The sequence below is a fragment of the Antennarius striatus genome, chromosome 10 (assembly GCF_040054535.1).
Source record: "Antennarius striatus isolate MH-2024 chromosome 10, ASM4005453v1, whole genome shotgun sequence".
Taxonomy (NCBI): Eukaryota; Metazoa; Chordata; class Actinopteri; order Lophiiformes; family Antennariidae; genus Antennarius; species Antennarius striatus.
Window position 1 is genome coordinate 12,086,063 of NC_090785.1, and position 13,723 is coordinate 12,099,785.

The following is a 13,723-nucleotide window of genomic DNA, read 5'->3' on the forward strand; positions in this document are numbered from 1 at the left end:
GGATCCATTTTTACATTCAACAATTCCACAATGTTTCACTAAAATAAAATGAAAATTGAAAAAAAGTTTTTTGTAGCTAAACAAATAAAATAGTGGAATATTGCACTGTTCGTTGGATTTGATTTAATAAGGGCTCAAATTTTACATATGACAGGACCCTACCTTATATTATTTCATTTATTAGTTTTACAAAATCACAAAACAAAGGACAAATAATAAACTGAGGAAGATGAACCATGAAATACCCAAGGGGCCCTCGGGTATTTCCGTCTTATTGTAGGTATAGTCTTATTGTAGGTATACTGTAATATAATGTAATATAATGTAATAATTGTAAGACATTGTGTTGACAATTAAAGACAATGTACTGTATGTCTCCTACATTGGAAGTACTGGCATTAACAGATGTGGTGAATGCAATATGGTGCCACAATAGTGGTAATTTGTGTTACTGCTGTGCTGGATTGGAACTACCAGACCTCCATAAATATATTACAGCTGCACTGTTTATGGATTATTGTAGTAATCATCTGATAACAAAAACAACAAAATAAATTTTTGCAAAGCTCTTTGATTTATGCATTCATATGATGTATATACAGTTAGCCCCCATGAAAACAGAAATCAATGGACACATGTTTAACGCCACTAATCACTATTAAAGAGCACATTGCACTGCGAGCAGAGTCCAGATTGCATAAAACCTGGCTTGCTTATTTGCCAGTCTCATATCTACTCCCATCCAACATAGTTCAAATGTCACTGTCTGCTGAGGTCACTCCTGAGAGTTTCACAAACACCATTCAAGCTTTTTGTATGGACACTTTCAGACATCACTATGTTTATACATGACCTGTTTGACAAGCAAAGTGACGCATGAGGTAGATAGAGGGTGAAAGCATGAAAAAGCAGGTACAGTATTGCCTAAATGATGGTACACATGTCAGAAATACATGGACTAAGGTGATCCTGTGATACACAAAGCAAAAACTGAATTCCTAATACTTACTTTACATTTGAAAGGAAAATAATTATAATGATAGAAGTAATCATTAAGTTAGTTAATAATGGTGCAAAATCTTCACAGGGCCAGTTAGAGGCTTAATAGAACTAGACCTGTTTCCTGATAATAGTTTTTTGTTTTTTGATCACACACAGTGTAACTTCTAACAAACAATACTGAAAATACATTTTTGTCAATACAATGGCATGTTTTGACTGCTGGGACTCCTTGTCACCCACTGTGACTGGTTGGTTAATCAACAGCGACTTGTCCAGAGCTTGAAGTGCTATGGGATCTTTGCTTTGCTGCTCTCCAACACTTTCCTCAGTTTTTTTGTTTTATATCCCTGGGTTTATGTGCTACAATCACCATATTTAAATCCCAACAGGCATTTTTCACCTATGTTAAGTAGTATAAGTATCTGAACCCTCTACCAGTCAGTCAGAACTGAAGAAGCCTCTGGTGAAACGTCTTCAACTAACTTTAAGCAAGTCCAGTTGATTTGTTGTCGCTGTTCTTGATTTTCTTTGGGATTCATGTCAGGCGACTCTCACATCCATTAAGCCTACGTATACTTTAAGGGAGTCTTGCTGTTGCTGTCTCCAAGGAATCACTAGAATCTTTGACAGGTGCTGTTATGATTCTCAATGGGTTGACCGTTGTTTTCATCGTTCATCCTCCTCCTAACAAACAGTACTTCAGCTTTTAGTCATCACTCCTTAGAAAAGCATTCCACAGCGTCTGGCTTATTAATACAGTTCTGAGTGGATGACCTTTGTCACGTCTGTGAGTTTGGTCTTTAAGGCCAGAAACCCTTTACGCATCTGCAATAATGGATCAAGAGCAGTACAGAATTTTAACACCTGATCTGCAACTGTGTGAATGTGTCTATGAAATCATGCGACAATCCATGCAGGTTTATTATATCACGTTGTACACTACAGTTTCATCTGGACGAGGGAACAAAGGAACCTGACTGGCAGCATTGCAGCAGCTATCGTGAAGCAACAAAAGGAGGAGGCGTCGTTTGAGGACTAATTCATGCTTGTTTATAGACATCTCCAACATTTCAGACAACACATGATGTTCCCCTTCTCGTCCTCAGCCGATCTGCCAAATTACGCACAGGACTTTTCTCTAGCACACAAAGACATAGTGATGCCGTAAACCAAGTACGCACACACACACACACACACACACACACACACACACACACACACACACACACACACACACACACACACACCGCTAGTCCACGGTGGGATAGGCCAATCGCTTTAATCCGTGTGTGACCCACGCCCCGCCACATCACGGGCACCTCCTCCCCGGCCCCGAGCAGGAAATAAATAGAGCTTTACGCACAGGTTTCAGCCTCCTCGTTCGGTCCAACCCGTTTGGAGAGAACAGAAGCCGTTTGTCCTTTTTGTTGCCGTCGCTGTTACACAAGTTTCTCAAGTACGTAAGTCCTATTTCCAACCTGAAAGCGTTTGCATGTTCTCACTGCTGCTGAAGGTTAACGAAGCTTTTATTTTTGTGCGACATTTGCGCGATTGGGATCCCTGCAGTTTGAAGCGTGCAGGATTAGACGCATGGAATGGAGTTGAGATGAGAGCTTTCAGCGGGTAAAACTTTGGCCGCAACTAAATAAACTGCAAATAACTTGGTATAAACGCACCTTCCAGCTGATCAGCTGGGATGTCTTTTTGCAAGATATTTTTGTGCTAAACATACTTTGAAATGTAGTTTGTTAAAAGTGTCGAACGGTATTTTGTCCTTTATGCATTTATGTTATGAATAAAAGTTTTGGTCATCATATGATGTTATTTACCTCAGTACATACTTTGGAAAACCACAGCTGTACTTGACTATAAATATATATTGCGCTCTATAGTTAAATGCAGGAATTATCTGTGTGAGGGCCAAAGTTCAACCATATAAGACAAATATTTACAGAGCTTGCCCAAGAGTCCTGTTCACTGTATTTGGAGAATAATATCTTCCTCATACTTGCATCAGTCTTGCAGGGTTTCTCAGTACCTGTGAAGTAACTTCTCTTTTACCTTCAGGATGACTCATCAGTTCTCACCCCTGTGTCCGGAGAAGAAGAAGGAACTCGCTGATATCGCTAAGCGGATCGTTGCTACAGGAAAGGGAATCCTGGCTGCAGATGAATCCACAGGTGGGCTCCAAGTTTTCCATCAATGGAGTGACTGCAGTGTGTGCAGATGACTAATTAAATAGTCTCCTCTGTCAGGAACCATGGGAAAGCGTCTCCTGAAAATCAATGTGGAGAACACTGAGGAGAACCGCCGTTGCTTCCGTGACGTCCTCTTTTCCTCTGATCCCTCAATCTCCAACAGTGTGGGTGGAGTCATCTTCTTCCACGAGACACTCTATCAGAAATCAGACAGCGGCAAACTCTTCCCCGAAGTTATCAAGGAGAAGGGCATTGTTGTCGGCATCAAGGTGAAGACTGCCTAAGAGGAGAAGGTTGGAATCTTCTACATGATGACCTTTTTTGATGTTAAAGTGTCTGTATCTCTGTCATCAGGTGGACAAAGGCACGGCTGTCCTGAGTGGAACAGATGATGAGACCACCACACAAGGTTACAATGGACTCGATTCATTTTGCCACAAAATATTATATAGAAAACGGAATAAAACTATTTTTTTTTGCAGAATCTCTAAATTTCTGTGGAAGTTTCAGCAGCTTAACGCAGAGTTCTTCCAATCTAATCTGGGTCTCATTTCCTTGTAGGTCTTGATGGCCTGGCTGAGCGCTGCGCCCAGTATAAGAAGGATGGTTGCGACTTTGCTAAGTGGAGATGCGTCCTCAAGATCTCAGACAGCTGCCCATCATCTCTCGCGATTGCAGAGAACGCTAACGTCCTCGCCAGATATGCTAGCATTTGCCAGAAGGTGTTTATGGCCATATGCTAATTAGAAATGATGGTTGTTGTGATTCTAAAAGTGTTCGAGGCAAGTTACTTATGTTATTTACTTTACTAGAATGGTTTAGTGCCCATTGTGGAGCCAGAGATCCTCCCTGATGGAGATCATGATCTTCAGCGCTGCCAATATGTCACAGAGAAGGTTGGTCCATCATATTTGAGTCAGCGAGCCATGAACTGTAATATAATTCTGTCTTGTAATATTTTAAAGCACCCATAATTAACTGCAATGAGTCTGCCAATCCTCCTTCAGGTTCTGGCCGCTGTGTACAAGGCTCTGTCTGACCACCACGTGTACCTGGAGGGGACTCTGCTGAAACCCAACATGGTGACTGCTGGACATGCTTGCCCCAAAAAGTACTCTCCTCAGGATGTTGCCATGGCTACAGTAACAGCTCTGAGGCGTACCGTCCCCGCTGCTGTGCCTGGTCAGTATCTCAAGGCCAGATTTTCCATTTAAGAGACAAGTGTTTCTAAGCTGTCTGCATCTTTCCAGGCATCTGCTTCCTGTCTGGAGGTCAGAGTGAGGAGGAGGCTTCCCTCAACCTGAACGCCATCAACCAGGTGCCCCTCAATCGCCCCTGGAAGCTGACATTCTCTTACGGCCGTGCACTTCAGGCCTCTGCTCTTGCAGCCTGGCAGGGTAAAGCAGCAAACAAGAAAGCTGCACAAGACGTTTTCTGCAACAGAGCCAAAGTAAGTGTCAGAGGGCAGGAACAGGTATTGCTAAACATGTATAGATGTCAGTTGTTAATGCACAATTATCAAACTGAAGTTGTGAACTGTGAACATCATGGGCTGTTGCACATTTTATCTTGCATTAGCCAGCTGACGGGTAAATGATTAGAAATTCAGAGTTGCACTAATGTGGTTTAATCATTAACATTTCCATTTGACTTTGCCCTAACGCTCCTCCTTCTCTCCAGATCAATGGTCTTGCTTCTAAAGGAGAGTACGTGCCCACCGGCTCGGCTGACCAGGCCTCTAAGGAGTCTCTGTACACCGCCAGCTATCTCTATTAGGTACCGAGACTGTGAACATTCAAGATAAAAGCACGCACATGGACCAAATGTGAATACAACAGTCCTCTGTTGGATTTCCCTCATAAGACCAACACCAGAGGGAGGTTTGAACTACTGTTTGTCTACTCAGTGAAATAATAACCTGAAATAAATGACCAAAAGTTTGGTTTTTGCAATTTTTTTTCAATTTGGGACCCATTGTTGTGACTTCAGCATCATGATAGTACAAACATGATTGTTATAAATTTTAAAGTTCATCCATAATTATGGTTAAATATGATACTGAAGTTTGGTTAGACAAAGTCCATTGATTTACCTGTAAGTTTAAACTAAAGTAGAACAAATTAAACATGGAATAGAAGAGAAGGGGCACTGTAAAGAAAAGCTTGGCCGAGTATGAGGCAAAGCAGGCCGAGTTTTGAGTCTGGCAACGCAAGAAAAATTCTTCATCTGTAATTTAGCAAATGTCCATCTTGGTCGATAGCTTAACTTTTTGTGTTTTCCTCTAATTACAGACAGGATAAAGTGTATGTGATATTTTGCCAGCCACCCATCTGCAGGAACAAACAAAAGATGAAAGTCTTTAACTCAGTGAGGTTTTGATGTGTGGTCTGTATGTTTTGAGGAACATCATCATTTTGAGCATCACTGAAGTCATTTTATTGTTGACAATTAACATTACATTTATTGCACCATATAAAGCCAAAAAGTAAAATAAAATCAAGCACAACCTGGACCTCCATTTTTCAAGGATGTCTCACTGTGTTTCACACATTCACAAGATAGCAACAAGCTCACAAGCAGGTTCTTCATATCACAGCCATGTGGTTGAATATACAGAAAAATATTTGATGTCACATCAACACCCCAGTTCACTGAGGATCTTAAGATCCCAATGTATTCAAATATCATATATTCTTCTTCAACCAGAAATATACTAAAGTACCTTCAGCTACATATATACAGACATTCACATCATCGAAAGCTACGATTAGTCTCAAATGCACATACTGTAATAATACTGCAGATAATGTAGATAATGATCACACATATTGATTGCATATGGGTCAAAGGCTTACAGTAACTGGCAAAATTATAAAATTAAAATACATATTGATCAATTTGTAAAAAATACCCCTAACAAACCATGGAACAGTAGGAAAACAGACTTGAGATAAACTTTAATATAAATATCAAAGAATGGGCCTCTATCTTACTTTATCAATAAAATACTTCACATTATTCCCTTTAATATTAGGGTTAACTGATCACATCACTGTGGAGTTAAATCAACTTTATTTTTATCAGTATTGATTTAGGCTGTACTCTGGACAAATAGATTGAAAGTATTGTACCAAAATGTTTTCTAACCCCAACAATAAGTGCTTTGAAGTCATGCTAGAGAGACTAGTGATTTTAATTTTCCCTTATAAGTGCATGTTGTAATTTCTGCCACCCAGCCCAGGCTCCGTCCTCCAGGTGGGGACTGGCACACTGACATGTAATAAAATATATCGGTACAGAATCATGACAAACTTCATTCACAGGGTAAGTGTGCTGCAAGAAAAGTTGTTTTAGTTGCTCTTCAACGATAACAAAAGGCCTTAGTTTGATGTAGCCTCACTCTGTGGTGCTGGGATGTGCTGAAGAATCACCTGCAGAAGACCAAAAAAATGACACGGCTAGTCAGAAATACAATGAGTTATTTCTATGAGTTCAGCTATTGGAGGGCTGTAAGATGCTGCTTTGATTTTTAGTTTTGTAACGTTGATTTTAGATTTTGATTCCTTCAGCCGTGACTGATGTAAATGTTGCTTATTTTGGCTGCTGGTTTTAATTCCAGAGGTTTTTCTGTTAAAATAAATGCAGATTAGGAAAACTTTCCAGTCAAAAAATGTAATGCATCAGAGACAGGGTAATAATAAGGAACTTGTGAATCTCTATAACTTTGCTGAGTTTTAATTTATTTCCATTGGCAAAACAAGGGGTCTGTAGATAAATCTGAGGGGCTGTAATACAACAATGTTGCTGACAAACTGAAACAACACACAACTTTACTGCCAATCTTGCTTTTCAGAAATATAGAAAATATTACATAACACACATAAATATACAACTGCTGATGAGTGATGACAAACCAGCAGTGCTTTCTTTCTGGGGTCAGGGTTGGTGGTTTAAACTGAGGAAGTACATTTCCAGCCAAAGGCTTAGACTTCACACACAAATTTCTGTTTCATGTGTTTCAAATAAAGGAACAATGAAGTCCAGTTTTACCTGAGTGCGTGTGGACTTCAGAGCTAAACGTGAAATGGCACACAGAAAGATGAGGAGCAGTGACACACACAGAGAGGAGGTGCACAGTATCGCCTCGATACAAATCACCTGATCCTGAAGAAAGAGACAGTGAAAGACAGAAATAACTGTAGGACAGTGAAGGTGACAGAGGCACCACAAGTTATATAAATGAATCAAACTTGACTTTTCATATACTATAAAAATGTGTGTTGTTAAGTATAACATGTATACCTACAGTGCACTTAAACTTACCACTAAGTAGGAATAGTATTCATCATCATCCTCCCAGTATCTATACTTAATGTAGCTGTAACTGGAAAAGTTGTATATTCTGTGGCCAACTGCGACTATGATTCCAAATGTAGTCACCACATACATGGCTAAACACACAGTCACCTGGAGACAAAGAGTCCAACAAGTGGAGAATTACTGGTACAGAGAGAGGGAATGATGGTGACTAAATAAAAGCAAAGATGTACTAAATGTTTATATTCCTACCATCTTCTTAGATGGATGTAGCTCTGTGTAGATTGACAGGCTTCCACAGATAAGAAACTTGTACAAGAAAAATATACAAAAGTTATGTTTGGAAAGTTACGACAATCACAATTTGATACAGATTTCATGGGCACCAGTATTTTAAACCCTGCAAACTTGATCTAAATAGTAAAATTAACTTAAGTTCTTCTCTCTGCTTTTTGGGTGAGGGTTAGATGATTGATAATGATCAATAATGCTCTCTTACAGTAGCATCAATGTTCCCATTTTCAGATGGACAAAGCTGACCAATCAAATATTTTATGTACCAGAAGTCCCTCCCAAAAGGGAGTGTAGAGCTCGTATGAAGTTTGCAGATTTTGTCCAGCCAGGTGAATCCCCATCAGGAGCTCAGCACAGCCAAAAATTAAGATAACAATCTTGGGAAGAAAAAGAGGAAGAATGGATTGAAGCTGCTCTTTCAACATACGCTTACTGTTATAAGTGTAATTAATACTTGTGGAGTTGCATATTTGTTACCCCAAGACTTCTGGGTTCTCTCTGGATGAAGCGATGAAGAGGTTTGCCAGACATCAGGACTGTTTGGTCCATTTCCTGACTCCCATGCTTTCCTGCTGCACACTCTTTAGTTGTTGTCTCGTGACCTTCCATTGCCAGTAAACACTATAACGTTCAGCAGCTGGATGAGAGGAAATCAGACTACACTGACCTACAAGACAGATTAAAAACGTTAGAGTAGATCTGAGATAACAGAACTGTTTTTTTTAAGAATTACAAAAGTATGTAGTAACCCACCTAGTCTCAGTTTTTCATGTAGAGCAATGTGAATAATAACGGGAAGGGAATGTTGTGGGTGGACAAAGGAAGTGAGGAAATTTGAGAGTTTTTTTTTTTTTTTAATTTGGGGAGGAGCTGAGTGTTTTGCAAGTTACTGGCTGAGGCTATTGCTCAATACAAACCAGTCAGCAAATATCTCAACTCCCGGAGTCATCAGTAAAGACTCAATTCAAGCATTAAAATGCTTTGCCCTCCTTTTTTGATTTATGGATTATTTTCTCACAGCACACTTAAGATGTTTGCATTAAAATGTCAGACCTGCACTAACATTACATTCTTTCATCTTTATTACACAACTGGATTGTCATTCAAAATATGAAATTTTAATAGATCTTCTCTGCTATTCTCTACTAGATTGCAGACAAGATATTCTCGAGGTATGGATCAGAATCAGAATCATGAAGTGAGTCATTTCCTCATCAGCTCATCTTACAAGCTTCAGAAGAAGTCAGTGGAGTATACTTTATCACTCAAGGCATTATAGACACACAAAACTAGATTTATATGCAATACTGTAATATTTATTAAGTCATACAAAAGGTGATACATTATTGGATCAAATACATAATTCTAAAATATCACAAAAAAATTTAAAACGTTTCAGTCCACTTTTTCCAGCAGGTATTTCCAGCTCCTATAAATCCATCCTCTGTAAATACTGCAGTTGCTCAAGCTTCAAATTAGCAACTTGAAAAAGGTACTAAATACCTGGTATTACAAAAATGTAATATAAACATTAAAATACCTTGATCACAACACTAAAAAGACGTGTGCATCAAAATAGCAGCAGATATAATTAAAAACGACTCAAATATTCACTTCATTACAGACTGCATTAAAAAAACAAGAGGTGCATTATTCGGTGTGTCCGTGTTGTATTAGGGTTTCTCGAATCACCATCCGATTGTTCAGCTATCCCCATGCAACAGGTAAAATATGACTCAGTTTAAAAACATTTGCAAATAGTACAAATTCCGCAAAATTCACATTGTAGAAAACTTCACCGAGCCCTAGGATGAGCCGTGCAGGAGGTGCTCCAGGAGATGTGTTGCTTTTTGTCTAACTTCTCCGTCGCTGTTGCACTGAATGGCTTCCAAATGGGGACACCCACCTTGTCTCACAAACTCCTCAGCCACCTGGGGAAGGAATAACTTAACTAAAAGCTTCCATAGTTACAGTAAAGTGTCATCTTTCATCCTGCTGAGCAGCATCTGAGCTATGAAGGTACACTAATTTACCTGTGATACACTAGTTATCAGCATGAACAGGACATCCATACTCAGGGTCACCATCTCTTGGTTGTCCATTTTCAGTGTGGCACAGAGTGCAGGCAGCAGTCCAAGATGGACCAGTTGGACACAGGACTCCTTCTTATTGTGGACAATGTTGGCTATAACCCTCATGATCTATGTTTAACAGGACGGACAACAAGCTTTATAGGACATTGTTTGAGAAATGGATCGTCAAAAATCGTGATTATTTACAAGATAGAATAGCAGCCCAAACACATGGGTCATCACAGTAAAAAATTATATGAAAATGACATTGGCTTTACCATGGTATTGATGTCTTGGACAAAGGGAAGCATGATCAATCCAGGGATCAAGTTGTGAGTAATCACAGCAGAACAGAAAGTACTGGAGTGAGCTGCAGTAACAAGATACAACATGCACTGAAGCAATCCTTACAATAACAACTCCCAATAAACCTTTGAATCATCATGTAAATTCTCAATAGTAGAGAAGGAACATGTGCCTACACCACCCTCCTCTTTTAGCTCACGATGAGGCAGAAACATAGATTTTATATTGAGATGAAATCATATGTGACTTTTAAAAAAATGTTCAAACCTGTGAGGTTGTTGAGCACCCAGGCTGCCTCTCTTGCTAAAGCTGGCTTGGTTTGTATGTAGACCCGTATAATTGTGGCCAAAACAACCACAATGCCAACTTCACTCACGTGAGAGCTAAGGTTTTCCGTTGAGCAGGACACAAGGTTTCCAAGACACCTCAGCAGAGGACAGATGAGCTAGGGTGAACCAACATAGACAATCTCTCAGTTCAGAAGCCATAAAGGCCTTTTGTTCCAATAGTTGTTTTTTTTCAGCCAACAGAGACACATTTATGCATTCATATTTGGCTGATTTGTACTTGGTTTAGTTTTTGATTTTCTACATTAAGATAAAAAGTCACCGATTTCTTCATTCGATAACATCATAATGTAAACATTTGTAAGCCTTCAATTATGCGTGCATCAAAACACATCCTCCACAATGACACAGCAAACCCAAACCATAAATATGTTCCACAGCTTTAGCTCATTTTCTGTCATGGCAAGTTAATTGGATAGCTTTCAGCAGTTAGACCTTCAATGAATGCAGAAATCACCTGGAGTAACTTTCATAAACATTACTGGTCTCAAGCATGTTTCAAATCTGTCACTAAACCTCTGTATTTGTGGGTTGGCTGTGAGAGCAAAACCAACTAAAGAGAAAAAACAAATAAAAAAAACAACTAACAAGCAAAAACAATTGAACAGGTACTGGATTTGATCAATGAAGTTCCTTACATGCTCCAGTTGTCCGCCTTTCTTTCCTGCAGCAATCTCCCCACCTAGTGACACTAACAGGTCACTGCACTGCAACAAGGCCCCATTAGCCAACAGCGCTCCAATATTCTCAATGCTTCAGTGTGAAATAAAAGTCAAAGAGACAATATAACAAAACTACACCTTTTGGGGATTTATCAAATACCGTGACAAAGGAGTAATTATAACAGATACTCTGTTGACACATGAATCAGGATACTATCAGCTCTAACCTGCTTGTGAGGTAGTGCAGACACCAAGCACACTCAATGGCAGACATCAAGTCAAACGTTGGTCCAGGAGCCAGGACTGATATCACCTTTGAAGGTAAGCTGGAAGCCATGACCATCCTGTGGACACAGTATTAATCTGAGCAACGACTCAGCAGTGTTTCTTTTAAATATTTTATGAGCAAAAAACAGTGAGGAGCAGAGAAATTATTTAGTGTATCAATAGAGTGCTTACTTAGTTATTTTCTCTGCAGTACAATTGGAAAAGAGAAGCTGAAAGAGGGCGAATCCCACAGCTTCCACCACTACATGATCATCTTTGTGGTTCTGAACACAGGCAATCATCATGAGACACATTTTCATTTAACACTGGCATAACGGCTTAGGTGTTAAAAAAGATTAAAAAATATTACAGTGGTTATTACCTCCATACAGTTGGCCAGAGATGGTATGATTCCCTGGGCCACGAGTTTCTCTTTCACAGTATTGCTATCTGGGCATAAATTACCTAGTGTGTAGAGACACAGTTCCTGTGTGAACATGAACACACACATGTAGTCAAAAACATTTCAAATGGTAAATATAATACAATGACTGTTAAAAGCAGATACTCACGGTGAACTTGGTACTCTGACCTGAAAGGAAAGTGATCAGGTAGGGGGATGCCGATAGACAAGCTAATGTCACACTGGGATGATGCGAGTTAGACAACTCGTGAAGACACTTAATGGCCTCCATACGGTATGTAGCATTTGAGCCACTGAGGTAACCAATCATAACATGCATGCTGTTCACTTGCCTAGAGGTAAGACAGGTTTATTCAGAGAGATCAGCAGAAACAAAGATGGCAGTAATGTCCTCTCAAGTCCTATGATGTGGAAAAGAAAGCTACGACCATACTTGATGAAAGTGAGATGTGCTTGTGGGTCACGGAGAGCTATAGTCAGTAGTTTCAGACAGGCCCCCTTCTCTGTCCCATGTTCAACAAGATTCTTGAACAAAGTGACTACATCCTATGGAAATGAGGAGCAAATTCAGATGGCAAGTATTACATGAGTCTTTCAAACTATTTTGTAGAATGCATCACCTGTTCCTTTGAAACTTCGATATTGATGTCTTCTATATCTTCGTCTGCTTCATTCACAAGGATTCTCTTGCTCACAATCTTTCTTGCTCTCCAGGCCTGTCTCAGTTCTGTAGCAATAGTTGTACACATCACTTTCAAAACACAGCAACTTATATTTTTTGCACTGCACTTGTTGTGAAGTTGATGGGGTGTTGGCCGTTTTGAAGGTTATTATACTGAATGGACCCATAATGGTTCACTATTCTGGATTTCTTTTAAGAATAAAAACGTCATTCCAGCTTGTCCCTTAGGAGTGTCCAAAGCCAGATTTCTTTGTGAAATCAAGCCACCTTAACAAATACCAAGTTAGCTGATACCAGATAACCTCTTTTTAATTAGCATAAGATTTAGCTAGTAGGGTTGAACTGAAGTGATAGTCATCTGAAATATTTCAGGGGCTTTGTTGCCTAACTAATCAGTGTAAATAATGAAACTTTCACACCATAAATTAATAGTACATTAAACTAGGCGTTACAATATTGACATAATATAAAGTAGAAAAGGCTTGACCTCACTGGCATTAAATGCTTCAATATTAGGAATATTTGTAAACACTGTTTAACGAATGGATTTAAAGTAAAATCAATAATACATCAAAATTATGGCTTTTGAGACCTGCATGCAAAAATGTCATAAATTATAAACAGCAGGTATAACACAGTTAAACTGATTTGTTTTACAACAAGAACCCAAGACAAATGCACACACACACACACACACACACACACACACACACACACACACACACACACACACACACACTTTGTTCAGCACAGGTCTGACTTGGTCTGCATGTCTAGGCTATAACCCCGACAGGCTAACATGAACCGATGTAAAAGACGTTGTTTGCTAGCTGGTTGACCTGCAGCGTTGTTATTTTTTATTCTAAAACTTTAAAACTCACCCTTCTCGTACTGTCGTAACTTTATCTTTAGCTCCAACGTGCTGGTGCCTTGCCGGGCTGCCTTGTGGTTAACTTTATCAAGCCTCCACATTTTGGTTATTTTGATGAAATCAACGCAGTTGACGCCAAACGTTTGTCGCACATAGTAAAACGTCTCTCGACGATTTAATAGGTTAAGGCTCTTCTTCTACGGATTTCTGTCTAACCTTAGTCAGCTACAGCGCCACCTATCAGACACAGCCAGTACACAGATAATCCCCAGAACAGGTTA

General features: G+C 39.5%; 3 protein-coding genes across 4 annotated transcripts; 1 reads left to right on the top strand and 2 right to left on the bottom strand.

Annotated features, from left to right (window-relative positions):
• The first annotated feature begins 2,303 nt into the window (after positions 1-2,303).
• aldob (aldolase b, fructose-bisphosphate) lies at positions 2,304-5,163 on the top strand. Of its 2 annotated transcripts, none has more exons than XM_068324899.1 (9): positions 2,304-2,458; positions 3,070-3,182; positions 3,258-3,469; positions 3,555-3,609; positions 3,762-3,922; positions 4,013-4,096; positions 4,208-4,382; positions 4,451-4,650; positions 4,881-5,163. In XM_068324899.1, exons 2-9 carry the CDS (start codon positions 3,071-3,073, stop codon positions 4,974-4,976), a joined length of 1,095 nt encoding a protein of 364 aa, XP_068181000.1. In that variant the 5' UTR covers positions 2,304-2,458; position 3,070; the 3' UTR covers positions 4,977-5,163. The 2 variants fall into 2 exon arrangements, with proteins under 2 accessions (XP_068181000.1, XP_068181001.1); XM_068324900.1 differs by having other exon boundaries at positions 2,345-2,462.
• A 449-nt stretch (positions 5,164-5,612) lies between these two features.
• LOC137602316 (membrane-spanning 4-domains subfamily A member 4D-like) lies at positions 5,613-8,622 on the bottom strand. Its single transcript, XM_068324901.1, has 7 exons — positions 8,565-8,622; positions 8,289-8,478; positions 8,078-8,188; positions 7,770-7,826; positions 7,524-7,667; positions 7,251-7,364; positions 5,613-6,631 (listed from the first exon to the last, which is right to left on the bottom strand). The coding sequence occupies exons 2-7, from the start codon at positions 8,418-8,420 to the stop codon at positions 6,581-6,583; spliced, it is 609 nt and encodes a 202-aa protein (XP_068181002.1). The 5' UTR covers positions 8,421-8,478; positions 8,565-8,622; the 3' UTR covers positions 5,613-6,580.
• Positions 8,623-9,117: 495 nt separating this feature from the next.
• Positions 9,118-13,668, bottom strand: tmco6 (transmembrane and coiled-coil domains 6). The gene is made up of 12 exons (XM_068324898.1): positions 13,453-13,668; positions 12,510-12,616; positions 12,323-12,435; positions 12,038-12,221; positions 11,848-11,952; positions 11,658-11,749; positions 11,426-11,542; positions 11,175-11,289; positions 10,457-10,634; positions 10,162-10,253; positions 9,845-10,012; positions 9,118-9,742 (listed from the first exon to the last, which is right to left on the bottom strand). The coding sequence occupies exons 1-12, from the start codon at positions 13,541-13,543 to the stop codon at positions 9,617-9,619; spliced, it is 1,488 nt and encodes a 495-aa protein (XP_068180999.1). The 5' UTR covers positions 13,544-13,668; the 3' UTR covers positions 9,118-9,616.
• Positions 13,669-13,723: the final 55 nt, after the last annotated feature.

Bases quoted from the DNA above. Each gene is read 5' to 3' on its own strand.
- aldob (XM_068324899.1), top strand. From the start codon at position 3,071: ATGACTCATCAGTTCTCACCCCTGTGTCCGGAGAAGAAGAAGGAACTC. The intron at 3,470-3,554 runs GTGAAGACTGCC...CTCTGTCATCAG, and splicing joins GCATTGTTGTCGGCATCAAG to GTGGACAAAGGCACGGCTGT. The intron at 4,097-4,207 runs GTTGGTCCATCA...ATCCTCCTTCAG, and splicing joins GCCAATATGTCACAGAGAAG to GTTCTGGCCGCTGTGTACAA.
- LOC137602316 (XM_068324901.1), bottom strand. From the start codon at position 8,420: ATGGAAGGTCACGAGACAACAACTAAAGAGTGTGCAGCAGGAAAGCAT. The intron at 7,827-8,077 runs GTACATAAAATA...TTCTTGTACAAG, and splicing joins CCTTTTGGGAGGGACTTCTG to TTTCTTATCTGTGGAAGCCT. The intron at 6,632-7,250 runs GTAAAACTGGAC...GGTCTTCTGCAG, and splicing joins TGAAGTCCACACGCACTCAG to GTGATTCTTCAGCACATCCC.
- tmco6 (XM_068324898.1), bottom strand. From the start codon at position 13,543: ATGTGGAGGCTTGATAAAGTTAACCACAAGGCAGCCCGGCAAGGCACC. The intron at 12,222-12,322 runs GTATGGTCGTAG...TCTTACCTCTAG, and splicing joins GCACATCTCACTTTCATCAA to GCAAGTGAACAGCATGCATG. The intron at 11,290-11,425 runs GTTAGAGCTGAT...TTCACACTGAAG, and splicing joins CTGCACTACCTCACAAGCAG to CATTGAGAATATTGGAGCGC.